Source organism: Urocampus carinirostris, chromosome 19, assembly GCF_059441175.1.
Source record: "Urocampus carinirostris isolate Australia breed hairy pipefish chromosome 19, RoL_Ucar_1.0, whole genome shotgun sequence".
Classification (NCBI taxonomy): Eukaryota; Metazoa; Chordata; class Actinopteri; order Syngnathiformes; family Syngnathidae; genus Urocampus; species Urocampus carinirostris.
This window is the reverse complement of record NC_142367.1, coordinates 11,900,739-11,922,589: the sequence shown is the minus strand read 5'-3', so window position 1 is coordinate 11,922,589 and position 21,851 is coordinate 11,900,739. Positions and strand designations below refer to the sequence as shown.

At 39.2% G+C, this 21,851-nt stretch overlaps 1 protein-coding gene across 4 annotated transcripts in view; it reads left to right on the top strand.

Annotated features, from left to right (window-relative positions):
- Positions 1-21,851, top strand: part of ttyh2 (tweety family member 2) — a 46,955-nt gene that overhangs the window by 20,836 nt on the left and 4,268 nt on the right. For 2 of the 4 annotated variants that reach the window (XM_088323809.1, XM_088323811.1), the window contains exons 2-13: positions 1,483-1,655; positions 6,156-6,267; positions 9,759-9,985; positions 11,500-11,595; positions 14,406-14,478; positions 15,837-15,906; positions 15,971-16,026; positions 17,822-17,914; positions 17,982-18,074; positions 18,149-18,291; positions 20,315-20,494; positions 20,563-20,641. In XM_088323809.1, coding sequence (XP_088179935.1) covers positions 1,483-1,655; positions 6,156-6,267; positions 9,759-9,985; positions 11,500-11,595; positions 14,406-14,478; positions 15,837-15,906; positions 15,971-16,026; positions 17,822-17,914; positions 17,982-18,074; positions 18,149-18,291; positions 20,315-20,494; positions 20,563-20,641 — 1,395 coding nt within the window. The remainder of the gene's footprint in view (positions 1-1,482; positions 1,656-6,155; positions 6,268-9,758; positions 9,986-11,499; positions 11,596-14,405; positions 14,479-15,836; positions 15,907-15,970; positions 16,027-17,821; positions 17,915-17,981; positions 18,075-18,148; positions 18,292-20,314; positions 20,495-20,562; positions 20,642-21,851) is intronic. The other 2 variants (XM_088323810.1, XM_088323812.1) reach the window with 1 other exon arrangement.

Below are 21,851 nucleotides of genomic sequence, written 5' to 3'. Positions count from 1 at the left end.
ATGTAATCTCTTCTCATTTGCCCATCCGTTTTATGCAGAAAACGAGCGCCCGTAAACCAACCGCCCCCTCCAGCTCTTTCAGTTCGCCGTAATCTGCCGGATTCTCTCGCGGGAACATATGGCTCAGCGAGCAGAAGATGTTAGAAAGGAGGTGGTGGATGTTGGAGGGGGTAAACCCATCTGCTCGCGTCCGCTGATCTATTTTCGTCCCATCTTCCACAGAAGGTGGGACCGCAGGGGGTGATTGGATGCAGAGCAAACGCAAGGAGGTGTCTGCTGGCAGAGAAACAAACAGACCCCCCCTCTACCTCGGTGCTTGGCCTTGTTTTCGTGGAGATGATCATGGCGCCAAGTTGAAAATATAACGTCTACAAAACTTTGGATTTTTGGTGTGACTCTCGAGCAAGGCTTGAAGTGATAAAAAGGAGCCGAAAACCTTAATCCTGATTTGATACCCTAATTTGAAATCCTAATCCCGTCTTTAAACCGCACGTTAAAAAGCAAAGCTGCCGTCTGAAATCCCGACTTGATCCTCTTAATCGCAACCTGAACTCGAAATGCTTATCCTGCCTTGACAGCCTGACCCGAACTTGAGTCTCTGACCCTCGTTAATTTGAACCTGTGCCTGCTACTCACGCATTTGAAACCAACAGGAATGGCCAAATGGATTCAAATTACCACTAGTAATAGGTAGTTAATTTTTGAATATATTTTTTTACCCTAATTGGGTTATTAGTTTACCAAATTTTGATCCCTAATTAAAACCCTACCCCCTACATGGATTTGAAACCCTAATCCTCTTAATAACTACTACACAAGTTTCATACCCTGACCTGAACCGACAACTCTCATCCGGTCTCAAAGTCCATCATGATATTTAATTTGAAACTGTACCCCACTATGCTGGATAATCCTTATTTAAAATAAGTTACTATCATAGGTTTAACCAAATTGGTTTAAATTACCACTAAATAATCGGTTATTACTTAATATTTTCTTCTCAAATTGGGATATCTTTAACCAAATTTTGTCTCAACAACCTTGGACCTGTCAAATTCGAAGCCATCAACCTAGCAAAAAGCCCATCTCGATTATCAAGTTTGATCCCTTAAATCTACTACCCAGGCTTGAGAATCTAACCCTTTGCATAAATTTGAAACCCTAACCCGGTGAAACCCTTCTTGATAGTCAAAGTTGATACCTTAACTCTGCTATCCAGGCTTTACAAGTGCCCTTGCAATAATTTGAAATCCTAAACCTGGCAAAAACCCTATCTCCATAGTCATATTTGATACCTTAACTGTACTATTCAGGCTTGATACCCAGGCCCTTAACCTCAATCTTAAAAGTCCAAACCTGAAACCTTGTTCAAAAGGCCCATCTCCCTAAACTACGAACCTGTTATAACGGAATTAAAAACCTTACTCCTGACTTCATATTTCCTTATTTGAATGTTGAACCTTATTTTTCTGTTGTTTTTAGTCCCTGCTATTTTGGGGCTGCGTGGCTGCAGCGGTTCTGGGCGTCAACCTTCTGGGCTTGGCTGTCTACCTGAGCTGCCTCTGCTGCCGGCGCAAGGACGACGACAATGCCGATAAAAAGCCGGCTTCTTGCTGTGTCACTTGGTCGGCGGTTAGCGCTGGACTCCTCACTTGGTAAGCAGAAGCAGTAGAAAACTTTTACAACTTTCCCCAAATCAACTTCTTTAGGAACCTGACTATCGTAACCCTAACACTGACTTAAAGATCAAGTAAACCTGACTAGTTTTCAAACTTAAATTAATTCCCAAAACCTTAAATATGAGTTAAAAGCACTACCTATGTGATTTCCAACCTCTACTTGAAACCCGTACTGTAAACCTTTACTCAAAGCACCAAATCAAAACAATTCTCCCTTCAAATATGCTTCTGTGTCACTCATGTTAGCTCCCTTTTGAAAAACCTAACTTCACACCAGGGTTTGACACCCAAATTTTAAACCCTGGCTTTAAATCATAACTCAAAATCTTAGTCCGAAACCTTAACCCTTGTATATAAGGTTAACGTTTAAAATATGCTAGCTGTGTCTAGAAAAACCTAACTTGAAACCAAGGTTTGAAACGGGCATAAACCCTCAACGGTTGTTTAAAATGTTAGCTGTGTTTAATCCCTAAAACAGGCTTTAAACCCCAATTTCAAACCCAATTTAACATATGTGAATGATATACATTTAAATGTTTTTGATTCGCCTATTTTTAACCTTAACCTGAAAACCGGAATGTAAGCCTTATTTTGAAAATTTGCAAGCCTGAATTGAAACCCACTCCTCGAACACTAAGATTTTAGAGCTGTAATTTGAGTAATGAGGCCAAGTAGTGTGTAGCGTTTCAAACTTTAAACCTAAAGTTGTTACACTCAGAATTAGCTATTTGAAAAAATGGAAACGAGGATTTAAAACCGTACTTTGAAAATTTACAAGCCTGTCTTAAACTAACCCTGAAACCACAACTTAAACACGAAGATTTTAGGACCATAACTTAAAAACTAGTTGGTCTCATTACTCAAAATTACAATTTAGTTTTTTGGGGTTTAATTTACAATTAGCTGATTTTAAACCCTAACCAGAATTTGAACCCTATTTTGAAAAGTTAGCAAACCAAACCATAAGATTTTACACCATCGAAAAATAAACAATACTTGGCCTCATTACGGCCTCATTTAGTTTGTTAATTTAAAATTAACTCATTTAAAACCCTAACTTGAAAACTTAGATTTGAAACCCTGTTTCTAAAATGCTCAGCCTCATTTAAAACCCAACCCTCAAACTTTCACTCAAATTTTAAAGACTACATTGCCACATTACTAGAACTTGAAACTTAAATTTGTTACACTAATTTGAGAATTCCAAAAAAGAAATTGATGATTGTTAAAACCCTAATTTAACATGCTATTTTGAGAGTACTATCCATAAATAGGGCAATAGGGAAGAATTCGAGTTTATCACGTGAGAGAGCGTCTCCACTCCTTAACTCAATTACTATTCTTAATGTCTACACACCTCAATTTTTATTAACACAACTGACTGGGAATTACCTCATTTGAAACCTAATCCTTTCTGTAACCTCTAACAAGCCACGGGATTTAAATACGGTTATTTTTACTCGACACAGGTAAAGTTTTCCAATTTTTTTCCTGGATTTATTAGATACACCTCCCAGATTCACAGCAATGGCACTAAACTCGTCCTTTGGCACAATACGGTGTCGAGAAAGCGATAGCGCGTGCTAGGCGCTGACGTCAGTGGCTTGTTAAGCCTCTTGCTCAATCCTCTGCTCTCTCTCGGCAAAGTGGCTAATTGAATTTCAAAACCATGTGACGGTCATGTTGTACAACGAGCTCCGGGTTTCTGGCGCTAGTATCGGTAAATGCTGCGCAACGATGCCCTTTTTCTCGGTGACCTTTACGACGCGTTACGTAACGGCAAAGGCAGTAAATTATTTATTGATTTGCCGTCAGTTGTTGCTGAAAAATGGGGCCTGCTCGCCTTCAATGCGTATTGCTTTTTGTGTGGATGTCAAAACGACATGTGTATTTTGCGTAGTCATTGATCCCAATACCACTTAACGATACCTTTAGTTCATCAAATTTAATTTCTTGAATATCTTTTAAATCATTTTTATTATAATATTGCCTAAAATAAATGTTGGGTTCCTGATTAAAAAATAATAGTAAAGGTACCACTAACTAGTATCGGTACTCGCCCATCCCTAACCTATACATACTGTATTTATTCCAAAACATTTGCATATCTTTATATATATTTATTTATTGAGGTTGTCCTAAACAACTTTTTTCCTTTAGTATTACTGATACTCAACTTTTGAGGTTTAAATGATACCCATACTTGAAATCAATAACATGAGTACATAAAATGTCCTCCCCTCAAACAGGCTGATGAGCAAATTTATAAACCCTATCAAATATCACTAATTGCGTTAAATTAATTAAAATAATGAGAAAATGTGTATATGTATATTTATGTGTGTAAATGCTTGAAATTGTTGCCATGTTTCTCAAATTTAAAAAAATTACACATACACTGCTTTTTGGTGGCTTCCTTTGCTATTGCATTTCTTATTCCTTCGTGATGAACTGCAGCCGGCACTAGTTTGTACGGCATTGTCTTATGAGGCATCATTGCCCCCTATGGGTCGTACCTAAGAGGACTGGTGCATGCTACACCTAAACCGGGTACTATGAAATGTGAATTGGAGTAAAGATTACATAGAATTATGGACATTTATTGTGGGTCATGGAAAAAATCAAGTTAGCTTTTACCAGTGGTAAATTGTAATGAGAAGAACTTCCTGCAACTGAAAATGCAAGCCGCATATTACAGTCATTTTACCAAACACCTATATGGGGAGACATTTGTCCCAAAAATATATACACACATATTGTTAAGATTCACAAATATATTTGCTTTTTACCTTAAGAGATAAAAAACATAGATATTGATAAATGCACAAGCAAGATTAAAAATCCCATATGTAAATTACAGATATATTTGTGGATCTGAAAAGTACTTGATTCACACCCGATTCCTTCCTTTAATGCTTTTGGATACATTTAAAATTTGGCTTCAAAAGTCCTTAAAGTCCTCGAATTTAGCGATGAAAAAGGTGTACAACCCTGACAAACAAACCTATATAAAAGTAGATACGGCGTACTGGTCCATTCAGCTGCCGGCGCGGGCCAAAATGTAAATATTTCATAAAGCCATTTCAGTCGATACGTTTTAGCCGGCAGCCTTTTTGTTGCTTTTTTTTTTCCTGCCACTGCGTCTTCTGCCATTTTTTTTTTAATTCCTTTTGACGTTTTCTCTGCGTCGCCATGATACTTCTACTGTCTGCTGTTCTTTCTCTTCGGCTTAGACTTCGGATAAAAGAGTAAAAGCACCATGTTTTTTTATTTATTTTTTTTACAAAAAGTTGAATTAATGAGACTTGCCTTGAGTATAGCCTTTTTAAGATATGTACAATGGTGGAGAAGGAGGTCGTAATTCAGAGAATCAAACCGATTTGAGTGTGCTAATACTTTTACCACGCTATATTTTTCCACGCGCCGCTCTGCAAATATTGTGATTTATTGATGTCATGTCTTCACTGGAGGCGCTACGCTCATAACACGAGCAAGCGGGCATGACGCTAACAAGACGCCGTGTTGTTTAAATGATGAGCCACCGTTATCATGCTATGCTAGTGCTAATGCATTCGTGCGTGCGGTAAACCGTGCGAAGGTTGGTCATTTGGAAAAAGACTTTGACTCCCCAAGCTCAATGTTGCGTAATATTAATGAAAACTGCTAAACTACGACAAAATATATAATTTATGGTAGCTATTAACTGTATCTAGGAAAACCTCAAGGCTAGACTAAAAAACATTGACAACAAAATTCAATCACAAGACAAGACGAGAACAGGACTAGACTATGACAAGACTAAAGATGAGACCAAACCCAAGACAAGACCAGAACAAGATGAGACTAGGACAGGACAAAAACCAAGACAAGACCAATATGAGACCAAGAAAAGACCAAAACTGATAGCAAAACTTGACTAAAACCAAAAAATAGACAGAGGCCCAAGGCTGAGGCCCAAGGCTGAGGCCCAAGGCTGAGGCCACAGGCCCAAGGCTGAGGCCACAGGCCCAAGGCTGAGGCCACAGGCCCAAGGCTGAGGCCACAGGCCCAAGGCTGAGGCCACAGGCCCAAGGCTGAGGCCACAGGCCCAAGGCTGAGGCCACAGGCCCAAGGCTGAGGCCACAGGCCCAAGGCTGAGGCCACAGGCCCAAGGCTGAGGCCACAGGCCCAAGGCTGAGGCCACAGGCCCAAGGCTGAGGCCACAGGCCCAAGGCTGAGGCCAGAGACAGGACCCGGGCCAAAGACCAAATCTGGAGACCAGTAAAAGTCATGAACCAATGACAAGACTGAATCCAAGCAGGAAGACTGGACCAAAACCTAATCAAGACAGACCTAGGACAACATCAAAACTGATGTTGTGACAAAAACCAAAATCAAGCACAAAACCAATGACAAGACGGACCAAAACAAGACAATAAAAGAGCAAGACCCAAACCAATGATAAAACGAGAACAACCAATTGTGCTTTTCCCTTAGTGTGGCGGTGGGTGTGGGTTTCTACGGCAACAGCGAGACCAACGACGGCATCTACCAGCTGACCTACTCGCTCTACAACGCCAACAACACACTGAGCGGCGTCGACAACCTGGTAGGTGTAACTTGGCGTCCGACTTTCTTGTATACATTTTGATGCCTTATTGGGACATTGCCCGGCTTAAGTCTCAATTCCCGGCGAGTGCTTTTGATTGTGTCTTAGATGAGATTTTGGTTCATTTAAATCCCTCCTAAACCCATACCTTGAAACCCTAACATAAATTTGGCAACTTCACCTTAAATTGAAACTATATTCAAAGTTAAAGCATTAACTCGAGTGACTGCATTTAAAGGTTTGACTCACCCTAGAAAAGTCATTAGTCAAAGAATTTGGAAAAGCTCCAAAGCTTGAACATACCAATGGCAAGTGACTGGTCAAAATGTAATCCAAACAAGTAACCCGAGTTAACTCAATTGAAGCTTTAACCTACTCACATCAAGCCACTGGTCAAAGTGTAGTCCAAACAATTAACTGCATTTAACTGAAACCAGCTTCAACTAGCTCTGGAGGGTCAAAGTCTCATCAAAGCAATTACCTCAATGTATCATGAATCAGCTTCAACTCACCACCATTTGAGAGTCAATGTTAAGGACAAGCGATCATTTGCATTTAACTTGAAGCAGCTTTGACAAGACAAGTTGATGATTAAGGTCAAGTCGAAGCAGTAAATATAGATGGTCAATGTCTGGTCCAAGCAATTGACTGCATTTAACTCAAAGCTGCTTCAAATAGTTGGACTAGGCATGTCAATGATCAAGGTCGATTCGAAGCAGTGAATACACTGGAGTCAAATCTTTAACTCTCCCATTTCAAGTGACTTGTATAAATCTAGTCTAAGCAATTAACTGCATTAACTTGAAGCAGCTTCAACGCTTTGACTTGGCAAGTAATGATCCAGGTCAAGACTAAGCAGTGCGTTAATTGGAGTTAAAGCTTAAACTTACCCACTCCAGGTTACAGGTAAGTCTAGTCCAAACAATTAACTGCATTTAACAAAAAGCAGCTTCAATGCTTTGAGTCGGCGAGTCAATGATCAAGGTCAAGACAAAGCAGTGAGTAAACTCGAGTTAAAGCTTTAACTCACCTATTGCAAGTAGGGCTGCGGGGGTGCTGGAGCCCATCCTAGCTATCTTCGGGCAGTGGGCAGGGGACACCCTGAACTGGTTGCCAGCCAGTCGCAGGACACGCAAGAGACAGACAACTCACTTGCTCGTTCACACCTAGGGTCGATTTGAACCGGCCAATTAACCTGACATGCATGTTTTTGGAATGTGGGAGGAAAGCACGGGGAGAAAATGCAAACTCCACACAGAAAGGCTGGTAGCTGCATGATCCCATGTCCTCGGAACTGTGCCGTGGACATGCTAACCACTCACCCACCGTGCCGCCTACTTGTCAGTCTAGTCCAAGCAATTAACTGCATTTAACAAAAAGCAGCTTCAATGCTTTGACTCGGCAAGTTGATGATCAAGTTTAAGTCGAAGCAATGAGTAAACTGGAGTTAAAGCTTTAACTCACCCATTGTAAGTGACTTGTCAGTCTAGTACAGGCAATTAACTGCATTTAACTAAAAGTAGCTTCAACGCTTTTTTGACTAGTCAAGTAATGATCAAGATCAAGGTGAACCTAATAGTTGAGTTAAAGCATTATCTTAGAACTTTAGGATTTCGATCCAATCTTCAAACCATCAATGTGTCACTCAATTGCCTAATTGGAGGCGTCACTCTTTGTTTGGGGAATTCCAAACTAGAAGCTTTTTTTGGAAGGACCCCGTACAATGCTCAGGGTCCAAGAAATGGTCGTCTCAGCCGGGACAAAGAGCCATGTGTTGCCGACGGGAAAGAAATGCGTCTAATGAGGACGGAATTCAGAGCATGGAGCGAAAATAGAAAGAAAGACCTTTGTGGTGCTGCCGCAAAGGAGGCAAGACATTGATTATCCACAGTTGTCCGCTCCCACAACGTCGCGCGTCGAAACAGACTCCCTTCCCGACGATCTCGCATCACGTCCGCGCCAACGACGGCTGATTTGCGAGCGGCAGCGTGGAGGCTACGCGCCGGAAATAGCAACTAATCTTCGGCACAACAATACGAGCCTGCTCTCCATTAGGCGCTAAGCGCCGACGGCTGGAGGGGAGCATTTATTAGCCTTTTTAATCAGCGCCGCATTCTTGTAAACAAGCGCTCCCTCTGAGCAAAGTCGGGCGTTATAATTAAAACGCGGGATGCGGCTAGCATCGGATAAATGCGGCCGTTTTGCCGCGTTCCTCCAAGGGGTTTGTTCACCGCTGATTTGAAAACCGGTGAGCGCAACCATAACCAACGTTAAAGACCCAGCTTTAAATACCTTAGTAAATGCCTAACTTTCAATCTTGAAACCGTATTTTGGAGTTTTATCATGAATCAATTGATTTTAAAACCTCATCCCATTTTTTATACTCTCCTCCAAAACCCAACACACTTAGTGCAACAATCCTAGTTGAAACTCATTGAAACACTATTTTGAACCCTACTTGAAACCTTATTTGACGGCCAATTTGGAAACCTTAACAGTGAATTATTCAAAGCCCTTTTTTAACACCTTAACTAATAACTTACCTCAAACCTATATCCATATCATGAAACGTGAAAACCTCCTTAGAAAATCCAACCCAACTTTGAAGCCTTAATCTGAGACTCTGCCCCAACTTGAAACCTGTTAAATCCTAACCTTGTTTTAAAGCCCTGATTATAAAACCCCTACTTCTGTTAGGAAAAAGAACCATAAGTGTCAGTAACTGGCACTGCCTTTAATTCCTAATTAAAATCCTTACTTTTAAACTCTTGAAACATTTTGGATTTTAAACATGAAAATCTTTATTGAGTTCATTGAAAGCTTATTCTAATATTGAAACCGTACCCCGGAGCCCTAACCTAAATTCACTAAATTTAACAACCCTTGTCAAAAACCTTGTCTTAAGACCCTATTGTGATTTATATTCGAAACCTTACCGCTGAATTTGAAACCCCATCCTCCTCTTGATTTTCCAAATTCCTAACTGTAAATCTGCTTTAAAATTACAAAACTACATTGAAGTGTTTTTCCGCTACTTTGAATCGCATTTGAAATCCTACCTGGCCTAAAACCACAATTTGAAACTCCAACACTGAATTCCAACACTATGAAACTTGATATTTATAGTTCAAGATCCTATAAGTGTACCAAAAAAAACCCTACAACTTTAAACCCTAACTTAGTCTTTAAAAAACATATCACTACATTTTTAGATTGGCATTGCTGACATTAGCAGTCTACAGCTAGCTATAAAACTACACTGATGACAATGGTGCTCTGAGAAATGAAGGATCAGATATACTGGGTTCGGGAAAAAACACTTAATTGAAGTCTTTTTCCACGACTTTACATTACATTTGAAGCCCTAACCCGTTCTTAACCTTAATTTTAAACCCTACTACTGAATCCCAATGTGGAGCTCTCCATCAGCCGCCTGTTTTCAAACCGTGATCCGGGAGCCTTACCGCAAATTTGTATTTCGGTGCCGTGAGCTGCAGGTGAGCGCCACGATGGGCAACATGAAGAGCGGGTTACAGCGCCACCTAGCTCGGCTGGATGAAATCTTTTCCACACGAGGTGACTACGTGCAAACGCTTCAGTTCATGCAACAGATGGCCGACAACATCATCAAGCAGCTGGTGGGCCTGCCCGATTGGGTCCAGGCCGATGTCAACCTGGCGACGGTGGCTAGGCAGGCGGCAACCATGGAGTACTACAGGTGAGCTGCTTGAAACCCTAACTTCGACTTTAAAATTATGTAATCCTAGAGCAAAAGTTTTAATGCACTTTAATGAGAAATCTTGCGTCAAAAATACATAATTGAAATTGTAATTTAAAATCTTGTAACCCTATGGCGAAAGTTCGTTTGACACCCTGACTTCAAACCCTAATATTTGTTTATGTAATGTCAAAAACAAGCTCTTAACACCCTCACCTTGACTAGAAAAACTCAAGCTCAAGGAAAAATACATAATTTGAAAGCCCAATTCGAAATCTTGCAACCCTACCAAGAAAGATATAGTTTGAAACTTTAACCCTGACTTCAAACGTTAGTTTCTGTTTATGATTTTTTAAAAACAACTTCTTAATGCCCTCAAATTGACTAGAAAAACTATTTCATTAACAATATATAATTTGAAAGCCCAATTTTGAAATCTTGCAACCCAGCCAAGAAATGATTTGTTTAAAATCCTAACTCTGATATGAAGTTTTGTTTATATTATTTTGGAAACAAGTTCCTAATGCCGCAGCCTTGACTAGAAAAAACAATAACTGGAAAAATATACAATTTAAAACGACTAATTTGAAATTGTGCAACCCTTCCAAGAAAGATCTTATTTGGAACCATACCTCTGACTTGAAACCCTAATTTGAAATTCTAACCCTACTTTCAATTACAAAGTCATTAAAAAGAAAGAAAAAAACAAACAAAATAATTTTAAATCTTGTAAAAATACGAAGATTTTGTTTAGAACCCTAACTCGTACTCAAAACCCTAATTGAAAATACTAATCCTACTTTTGATTTTTAACTATTTGACAAAAAGGAAAAAGAACATTTTTTGAATTACTTATTTGATATCCAAAACATGTCCTGAAACGTTATGATAGGAAACCTTAACTTTTATTTTTAAATGGGTAATTTTCTTATTTTAAAAGCCCTAATGAAAGTTTCAAACCTTAACTTTACCTCTTTAACTCTTGTTTGAAACCTTACCCTTGTCTTGTAACTTTACCTTGACAGGAAACTCAAATTTAATATACAAACCGTGTCTTTAAAACCCCAATTTAAATGTCTGATTCTTAAAACCCGATTGTTAAGTCCAAAATTGAACTTTGAAAGCCTTTTTAGGACACAGTATCCAAACTAAAAAAAATTAAAAAAAAATTTTGACTACAAACCTGAATATGAAATCACTTTTTTTCAACCCCATTTCTGGCTTGTAACTCTTACATTAACTTGATTCCTTAACTTGAAATTCAAAGTTGATCTTCAAATTCAGGCTTGAAACCCTAATTTAAAACCCTAAACCTGAAACACCACTTTCAACTTCTGACCTTTGTTTCATATCCTACTACAGATCGAAACCCTGGCATCTAATTCATATTCGTTGAAACCGTACCCAAAGAAACGCGACAATAAGACAAAATGAGTTGTTGAATCAATTTGCTTACTCGGCAAACGTGTTATGAGGGTAAGGTTTTTTATACTAATGTGGTTTTTGTGTGTCAGGTGGCTGGCCTACCTGCTGCTCCTCATCCTTGACCTCATCATCTGCCTCCTGGCTTGTCTGGGACTTGCCAAGCAGTCTCGCTGGCTGCTCACCACGTGAGTGCCGTGTCCTCGGCGCTGTAATCAGAGCTAGCATACAATATAAGCTGTACTCACATTTAATCAGCGGAGCAACTCTTCCCTCGACAAGCGAATCGTTAACAATTCAAACGAGTAATACCTTCCCTGCGGTGGAAATTACTACTTTAAAATCCTCTCAAGACTGTCTTAAACCCCTAATTTGATACCATAGCTGTAACTTGAACCTTAGCAGTTAGTTGAAGCCATATTTTGACGTCTTAATTAAAAGCCCTACTACAGATCCGATATCCATTTCATGAAAAAAGGAATATTGCTTTAGAAAGTCAAACCCTGCCTTGAAACCCAACTTTCAAACCTTACCACAGGTGTTATATCCCAACCTTTTTTTAAAGCTCTAATTTCAAAACCCTTAACTTTCAGTAACTGGCACTGCAATAAATCCCTTACTAGAAGCCAAAATTTCAAACTCTTAAAACCTTTTTTGGAGTCATATCATTTTATTTTTTTTTAAATTCAAACCATATCCCATTTTACGCCTGTCTCAGAAACCCTAACTTGATTTCACTTGGTCAAAAACCTTGACTTAAAATTATACTTTAAACCCTTCGCATGTGCTTTAAACGCCAAAACAAAGCTTGCCACTGGCATGAAACACTTACTAGTAACCTTTTAAACTCTCAAAACCTTTATGCCAGAGTCTTATCATAAACATAAACATTCCATCATTAAAGCCGTACTCTAAAGCCCTTTACTGAATTCACCTAGTTCAACAATCTTAGTTGAAACCTCGTCTTAAAACCTTACTTTAAACCTTTAGCATGAAACTTGGCTATAAAACCCTTGTTAAAACCTTACTCCTAAAATCTTCAAACTTAATTTTGAATGAAGTAATATGAAAATCATAAAGTATTGAAAAAGCATTTCGAATTCCTAACTCATTTACAACCCTAGTTGTAAATTGGTCTTAAAACCTTAATTTGATGATTAATTTAAAACCCTATCCTACTACTTTCAAAATTTTAAACTGCGAAGCTGCTTTGAAATTGTAAATTTAATAGTCTTAGGGTTCGTATGGGTACTTGAAGTCCTTGGAAATGCTTACATTTTATGGTTGTGTTTTCAAGTTTAGGAAAATGATAGAATTTTGGGTGAAGTGCTTGTATATGCTTGAAATTGTTGCCATTGCCATGTTTTTAGACAGTTTGACTCTATAGGCCATACAATAAATGAAGAATTGTTTTTAAAAGTGCGTGACGCCAACCTGCCTCCTGGTGGCTTGTCATTGCAAAGCGTCTTCTGGTCACACCTAAGAGGACAGCTCTATTTAGAGTAACGGCTCTCTTGGCTCGACTCACTGAGAAGAGCCTGCCGGCCCCTTGGGCTCCCAAACAGCTCTTCAGATGTTTCGTTATTTTTAATAAAATATTAACAATAATAATAAAACATTATGGATGAAATTATTTAGTAATTAATTATTCCGTATATTTTGCAGGGGATCCCTGAAAAACACAAGAAATATACATTTAAATATTCGCAGATCTACAATATAAGTCAGATAATATGAACTCTTTAGTGCTATAAATGATGAAATGAAAAAAACAACGATTTAAAATTCTATTTTTACCAGTTTGGACACAGATCTTTTGAAAAACACGCAAAAAATGATAAAATAAGTAAAACAGAAAGCAAAAAGTCAGTAGTCAATTGCAAGATTGAATGGACTCTGCTTCAGATCAATCAATATTGATAAAATGAGTCCAAATTTGGCTCATTTTCCTGTTTTTATACTTACAGTACCTTCTTTCTTTTATAATTTTCTGTATTAAACTCTATTACTACCCAACACCTATAGAGCCCTCTCAGTGTTTGTAAACAAGTATGACGTAGCCAAGCATTGTAGAGGCAGAATTCATGTCAGTTTATAGCAGCCTATTGACACAAAATTATTAAAGCTTATAGATGGGAACAGCTTGAAAAAAAGCACAAAGTCTGTGCTAGCAGCAAGATAGTTACTTAATTTTTGTCATCAAAGTCAACAAAAAAATGTTCTTTTGATGGGTGCTGGATTTTTTTCCTTTTGAACGTTCTGGGAAAAAAACGGCCTTGAAAGTGCTTGAAAATTGCTTTTCTGTGACTTTAAATCACATCTAAAGCCCTACCTGGTTTAAAACCGTAACATAAAACCTTAACACTGAATTACAGCCCCAAGGATCTTGATATTTGAAGTTAGTGGGCTATAAAAAACCTTTTAACCTAAACTATCCTTAAAACCCACTAAAATGTTATATTTGCATCACTAACGTTAGCAGTCTACAGTAAAGGCTAGCGTCCTCACTCCGCTTAGCCTGTAGTTAGCGCCGGACTCCTGCAGGGGGTTAGGGTTCACGGGTGCGTGAAATCCACCGGAACGTCCGTCCATCCATCCGTGCATCGCCCTGTCGCCCTCGATCGCTCAGCGCCGCGCCGATACTAGCCACCCTACTTCAACCCGTATTTGGCTCCAAGGTCCTCTCGGGAATGCTCTTTTTCACGCACTCGAGTGGAATTCAGGCAAAAAACTCGTGGCACAGAATTGTGTTAGCGGCGTAAGCTAGCAGGCTAAATTCCATCCAATGTGTAAATGTCACTCGAACCTTTTAAGAGTTGGGATTTCACTGACATCATTGTGTCATTGTGTTGTCGTTATAGAGCGCCTTGTTGTTCCTGTAGTATTTGAGTGTGTGTCTTGTTAGGGATGCTGCTGGAAATGTGAATTTCCCTTCGGGGATGAACAAAGTATCTATCTATCTATCTATCTATCTAAATGTTATTAAATGCCCTACCAGGATGATGCTCTGTGGCGTACTGACCTTAATACTCAGCTGGGCCTCACTGGGAGCAGAACTGGCCGCCGCCGTGGTGAGTTTACAGCCATTTAAAAGTTAGAAATGACTTTCATCTAACGGGACGGGTTTCAAGCCTGGGTTACGGTTCTAAGGTGAGGGTTCAAGCAAGGTCAGCAAGTTCAAAGATTGGTTTCAAGCCAGTGTTTTAAAGTAGGATGTCAAAGCAGGGTAAGGGTTTCGGATAAAGATCCAGTTAAGGTTGAAAGGTAGGGTGTCCATTGGATAAGGGTTTCAACTGAAGTTCTGTTAGTGATTTAAAGTAAGGTGTCAAACTTGAGTGAGGGTATCAGAGTTCAAAGTCAGGGTTTCAAGGTAATGTATTAAAGCTGGGTAAGAGTTTCATCTAAAGTTCAAAGTTTGGTCTCAATCATGGGTTTGAGTTACAACTGAAGTTCGAAGTTGGGGTTTCAAGGTAAGGTGTCGAAGCTGGGTAAGGATTTCATCTAAAGTTCAAAGTTGGGTCTCAATGAGGGGTTTGAGTTGCAACTGAAGTTTGAAGTTGGGGTTTCAAAGTAGGGTGTTAAAGCTGTGAAAGAGTTTCAGCTAAATTCCAAAGTTAAGGTTTCAAAGTAGGGTTCTGATCAATTTTAGGTTAGGGTTTTATGGTATGGTTTCAAAGCTCTGTTAGGGTTTCAGGGTAAGGTGTTAAAGCTGGGTAAGGGTTTCAGCAAAGGTTCAAAGTTGGTTTCAATGTAGGGTGTCTCAGTTGCATAATAGTTTTATCTACAATTATAAGTTAGGGTTTCAAAGTAAGCTGTCAAAGATGTGTGTTTCAGTTCAAGTTAAAAGTTGAGGTTTCAAAGTAGGGTGTTAAATATGGGTAAAATTTTCATCTTAAGTTCAAACTCTGGATTGGATTGGTTTTTTTTTTATCCAGAGTTTGCCTGAGTAAAATAAACTGCTTAATGGAGAATTTCATATTTGGTTAGGTTTTGAGCAATAATTTAGGTTTGAAATTAATTTATGTGACTGGGTTTGTTTTCTAATAAGTTATTTTCATATGGACTAGAAGTATCAAGTTAGGGCTTCTATGTGCGTTCCAAGTTATCATTATGCTTTGAGGTTAACAACTTAGATCATTTTTAGGTTTTAAATGTTGTCCAAGCATTGATTATGGTTCAAAATTAAGATAACAAGTCAAGGTTCAAATCACTTTTAAGCTTTGAACCTTATTTTTTAAACAAGGCTTAGTTAGGTTTTTGTATTAGTGTTTCAAGCCCAGTTTGGATTTTTGATTGACTTTTTCAAAAAGTAATAATTTCGGAATTCGTGTTTTCAAAATGAGGTCAGGGTTACGGTTTCAAGCTAGCTGGAGGTTTTTGGCATCCAATTTGAGCTCATCTGATCTGACGTCTTTTGATGTATTTATAGGGCACCAGCGATTTCTGCGTGGCGCCTGACAAGTTCATCATGAATCAAATCAAAGGCGTCATCGGCACAGGTGTGACGTGGTACGGCGCCGAGTCGAGTTCTTGTCTCCTTGATTCAGATTTATTTTTTTGCAGATATCGTTCATTACTACGTTTACTGCAACCAGACGCTCACCAACCCGTACCAGCAGGTAAACATCATCATAGTTAATGAGTGTCAAGTTAGCAAAGTTTAAAGAGCACAAAGGAGGTCCCTGATTGGCTGTTGTAAATAGTACAAGCTCCACCCCTTTTGAGAGATCTGGTGTTTAAAGGTCGAATTAGGGTTTCAAGCGTTCAGTCGGATTTCATTCTCACAAGGATTTCTATTTTTTTGATTGATTGGCAGCCATATTGTTTAATTACTAAATCTTGCTAGGGTTCTAAACAAACTTTCAATTAGAATATTTTTCAAATAATTTACATTTCATTTCAAATTAAGGTTCTAAAACTAGATTATGGTTTCAAATACTGGACTTTTTGAATAATTTACATATTTAGCTAGCTACAATCATAGATTATGGAAGCTTTAAGGTTATTAAAAAAATAGGGTTTCTAAAAAGGGTTGGATTGAAACCTTGTCAAATTATTTGCATATCATACATGCTCAAATCAGCGTTTCAAATTAGGGTTTCAAAACAAGATTGGGGTTTCAAATTAAGGCTTCAAATCGACCATTTTTAAAATAACTGACATTTTAGCTAGCTTAATCATTTTCAGTTTAAGGTGTCAAACAAGATTAGAGATTCAAATGAAGCTTGGATTATAAATTTTCAAATAATTTTCATTTTTGGCCATCTGATTAGTTTAAAATAAGGTTTTAAAATGAGATTGTTTTTAAACATGTTTTAGAATATAACTTTTTCGAATATTTTTTACTTTTAGCTCGCTAAAATCAGAACTTCAAATACAGTTTCAGGGTTTGAAGGATTGTGGTCTATAGACTGAAGCCTGTGTTTTTTTTTGTTCCTTTTTTGTTTTTAGAGCATTTTTTTATTCCAGTATTAGGGTTTTTAAATTGGGTTTTGAGTCTGGCTTTCAAAACGTGTCATTATTTGTTTCATGTTTCATTAATATTTTATTATTATATGTTAGTATATCAACTAGGAATGGGCAATAATGAATGCCAGATATAATGTTATTTGGTATCTGATAATAGCCCTAGTTAAATTGGTTTTATCACTATGGTCCCTGTATAAGATGCCCCCTAGTGGCGGTTTCCGAAATAGGAACTTGATATAAACTACCGGATGAAAGGTTAATGGAATCCTCTTTTATTTACTCAATTTATTGGTATGAGGTAACTACTCAAGTCGAGTATCTGTATCCTACCTAAAAATAATATTGAGACCGCACGTTATACTTAGGGTTTAAACATAATATTGCACAACACTGATTGTAACGGGATTCAAACCCGGGTTGCAGCAGTAAGAGTGTCACCACTGGACCACCATTGATACAGATGACTGATGAAAAGAATTTGGATTTTATCTCATCACCTTTATTCAAGGTACCAGAGAGAATGTTAATTCCGTCGTGCATTTCACACGTTACAATGTTGATAAATTCTATTCTTTCAAATTTATTGTCATTGTAACATGTGAAACGCAGAACATAAATAACATTTATCTCTGGTACCATTAAAAAACTGGTACCAGAGACAAATGTTAGTTATGATATAATGGTATAAATAACGGTATGAATAAAAATACTGTAAGGACTTTTTACTGTTTTTGAGTTTTAATCTATACTACTGGCGACAACTGGTTATAAATCGGTGCTCTTATAGCAGCGACTGGGGTTCTATTCCCGTTGCATCAAACTGCAAAGTTTGAGCTAAGAAAGAGTAATCAAAAACAACGGGTCCGCGTTATACACGAGTTTGTGTTATACACTAGTAAATACGGTAACTATAAATTCATATAAATAATAACGCCTTGTTTGCAGCCTCTGACACTTTTCCAGAGATCCCTGACCACCATGCAGATCCAGATCCAGGGCTTGCTTCAGTTCGCCGTGCCACTCTTCCCTACAGCTGAGGTGAGCCCCCAAGAAAATCACAACCCCACCCTCAACCCATACCAAAACATTGTCCCTGTCCAAACAGCGAGACCTAATGGGTATCCAGCGTGTCCTGAACTCCTCGGAGGCCAGCCTCCACCAGCTGACGGCCCTGCTGGACTGCAGGGGGCTCAACAAGGTGCATCGGTGCGAGCTAGCCACGTAAGCTAGCCACGCGAGCTAGCATGTGAATTCTCCGTGCGTTTTTCCCAGGACTACCTGGACGCCATGGTGGGCGTTTGCTATGACGGCGTGGAGGGCGTACTTTACCTGTGCCTCTTCTCCGTGCTAGCGGCGTGTGCCTTCACTGTCATGCTGTGTGCTATCCCTAGAGCCTGGAGACAGATTGCTAGCAGGTCAGTGAAATTCCCTTGTAGCGGGGGATAGAAACCTAATGGTTATTAGCTAATGCAGTCTGAACCACCAGTACCCTAGATTAAAAAATATTGAAACAACAAAATGGTATAAAGTACTGCTTATGTGCAATATGAGATTGAATAAAATATACATATTTACCTTTGATGCAATGTGACTTTAGCTGGTACAGTTGAGTGGATGCACAGGGTGGGAGGCAACGGCAAATTTAAAAGGAGATTTTCAATCTTTCACTGGCGGGGATTGTCATGCCTTAGAATATTTCCTTGCTTTAAGGGACACGCTGTAATATTTGACCACTACATGTGGATACAGTGAGTACTGCAACCCAAAATGATTGCTACAAAGCACAAGGAAGTATGCAAACGAAAGACTCATGCCCAAACAGCACCGATTTTTCTATTTTTGCCCGGCCTACAAGATTTTGGGGGGTACCTAAAGCAGTAAGATGGCAAACAATCATGTCTGATTCCTCCAGGTGAGCCTAACGGTATGTAAAATAAAATTTATCGACCTATGAGTATTTGAAAATATACATGTTTATACGATAGTTCATGTTCTTTTGCTTATTCATTAAATCAATAGTTATTTTCTCAATTAGGTTTTTTACCACCCGGCGGCGCTAAATAATACACAATAATCCTTTTATCTCCTTGTTATTTTTTTTAATACAATCCTGATAGTCAATTCGTGTGCCTTCCTCATATTTCTGGATCACCACTAGCTCCCTTTCCATGGTTATCATGTTTTGATTCTCCCTTTATCATCACTGCACACCTTGGGACTGTTAGGAAATAAATATTAAAATGTACCGTTTACCAAATTGCTCGAATTAGTTATCTGACTCCATTAACCAAACACAACCTACATTCATCTAACAATGCGTGCTCGTTTCTTGATGGAAAAGATGAACAAGAGACCGACATTTCCACACAGGGGCAGATTTAATTTCTTAAACAATTTAACTAAGTGAACTCCATCGAAATCGGCCGATTTAGTGGAATTAGTGTCGTCGGAGTTTCTGGGAAGCCTTCTCTCTCTCGTCCTACGTCTTTCTGCAAGTTGATTGGCCGGCTCCTCCCATGGGCGTGCCAGGGAACCCCCACGTGGGCTCCACCACCTCGCCTCGATGTCTGGAAAACTCAAAACAGCAGATTGTCTCTCAAAACAATCATCAGGGCCCATCCGCATCTGGATGCACTGATTATCTTATTAGCCTCAAACAATATTTCCAACCAGGGTGCCCTGAACTTTCACTGCTCATTGAACTTAAGCCTACTCGGTGAAAATCTTCATTGCACTCAATAAATGTATTGTATTCAATCATATAAAATCCTTCATAGTCAAATGTATAATATCCTTCAGGACCATAGCAAATAAACACAATAAAGTCTTTACAAAGCAGAGGAGATTTTGGTCTGAAAGAGGAGAGGGGCATTGTGGGGGCTAGTTCAATAGCATTTCAGCATTTTCATGATGCTGTGACGCAAACCAATAGCAGACCAGCATCTTGAATGATGTTGACCGATAGCAGACGAGTATCTTAAAGAAGTAGTCTGTCAGTCGTGTAGAACATTACAAAGTTCAAATTTTATACGTTTTTGGACACACAAAATTATCTGTTGATGTGGTATAGTGGGGTAAATGCCCTGTGAAGTGAAAACGTCATAAGGCGGGGTCGCTGTATCCTGGGGTATACTGGAATTTAGTTTTCGTTAACCTAACAGTAGCATCTCTCTTAAAGGGACAGTGTGTAATAATATTTCGTGCCTCCTAGTACAAAAAAACACATGAACCATCATACCAATGATAATTTTTATAAAAAATAAAAAAATTGAGAATATTTCTTTAACATAATGGAATCCCTACTTAAGTGGCTGCCATGTTTGTCTGCTGTGTTGCTGCTTAATGTGGCAACGGTAGTCAAATATTACACACGGGGGCTTGAAGGTTAATCGACAATGCTTTTAAATATTTCACCCCAAAAATTGTATTGGCCCGTAGCGAGCAAGACTATGACGACATGGACGAGGAAGACCCTTTTAACCCCCGCCGCAACCGGATTGGCTCCCACAACCACAACACCATCCACAGCTTCTGCAGTTACAGCAGCAGCATGGGCAGCCAGATCAGCCTGCAGCCTTCCGCGGCTCCCATCTCCCGACCCCCCATGCCCGACTACATGTAAGCCCGCCTAAACCCCCCCCAAATGTCCTCCTTTACGTTGTTTGACGCGTCTCGCTTTCCTTCAGGAACCAGACGGCGCTTTTCGGAGGGAACCCCCGCTTTGAGAACGTGCCACTAATTGGACGAGGTTCGCCGCCACCTTCGGTAATCCTAATTTTAGAAAACAACAATTGACATTTCATTGTTTTTCAAAAGCAAATTCTCACCTGTTGCTAGGTAGGTTTCCGAAACCTTTTTAGGCAAGGGGAAAGAACAAGATTATATTTTCATGGCAACGTGACGATCGTTTAGCTTCAAAGTCCCTTTGGGATTACCGTATTTTCCGCACTATAAGGCGCACCTAAAAGTCTTATTTTTTTTCAAAAGCTGACCATGCGCCTTATAACACAGTGCGCCTTATATATGGCTCAATATTAAATTCGCAAGGTCTCGCAACTACGAGAAACAGCCGCCGACTCCATTTTTCGCGCTGTGCATACTGGGAAATATTAAACGATTGGTAGTTGCCGGGGCTCGTGTTGTATTTGTTTACTAAGTGGCAAAATGGCTACCCCATTAAACTGCTTAATTCATATTCAACAAATACAGTATTTGTCTGAATCCAGGGTTATGACTGGTGAAGATGTAAAGCACAATTTACCTTAAACAAACGCAGAATTATTCAGAATGTCACGTTTGAGAGAGAGAGAGAGCGAGAGAGAGAGAGAGAGCGAGATTCTCTTTCATACGTGCATTTGTATAAGAAAATGGCTCCTGTTAAGAGACACGCGTACAACGCCGAGTTTAAACTCAAAGCGATCAGTCACGCAGCACAACACGGCAATAGAGCGGCAGCGAGAGAGTTGAACTTAAATGAATCGATGGTACGGAAGTGGAGAAAGGATGAAGATAAGCTCCGCCAAGTAAGGAAAACTCAACAAAGTTTCCGTGGCAATAAAGCAAGATGGCCAGAGTTAGAGGAGACACTTGAACAGTGGGTTGTTCAACAAAGAGCGGCAAGCAGAAGTGTCAGTACGATAACTATACGTATGAAGGCAACAGCGCTGGCACAAAAACACCGGACGTGTTGGATGGCCCATTCACTGAGATATGGTCAATTCGAACACAGCAGAAGAAGAATTCGAGGGATTCGTCGATGAGGAGCTTATAGAGTGATCTTTGTTTTTCTTTTGTGTGTTTACGTTTTACATTTTACAGTTATTATGTTATTGCTTTGCACTCGTTGTTTTTGCACATTACGAGTGTCACTTTATTGCGATTGCACTAACGTTTCATTTAAAATAACAGTATCAGACGTTTTTTTCTTTGCGTGTTGACTAAATGGACAAAAAATAAAATGATATGTCGATGTTGT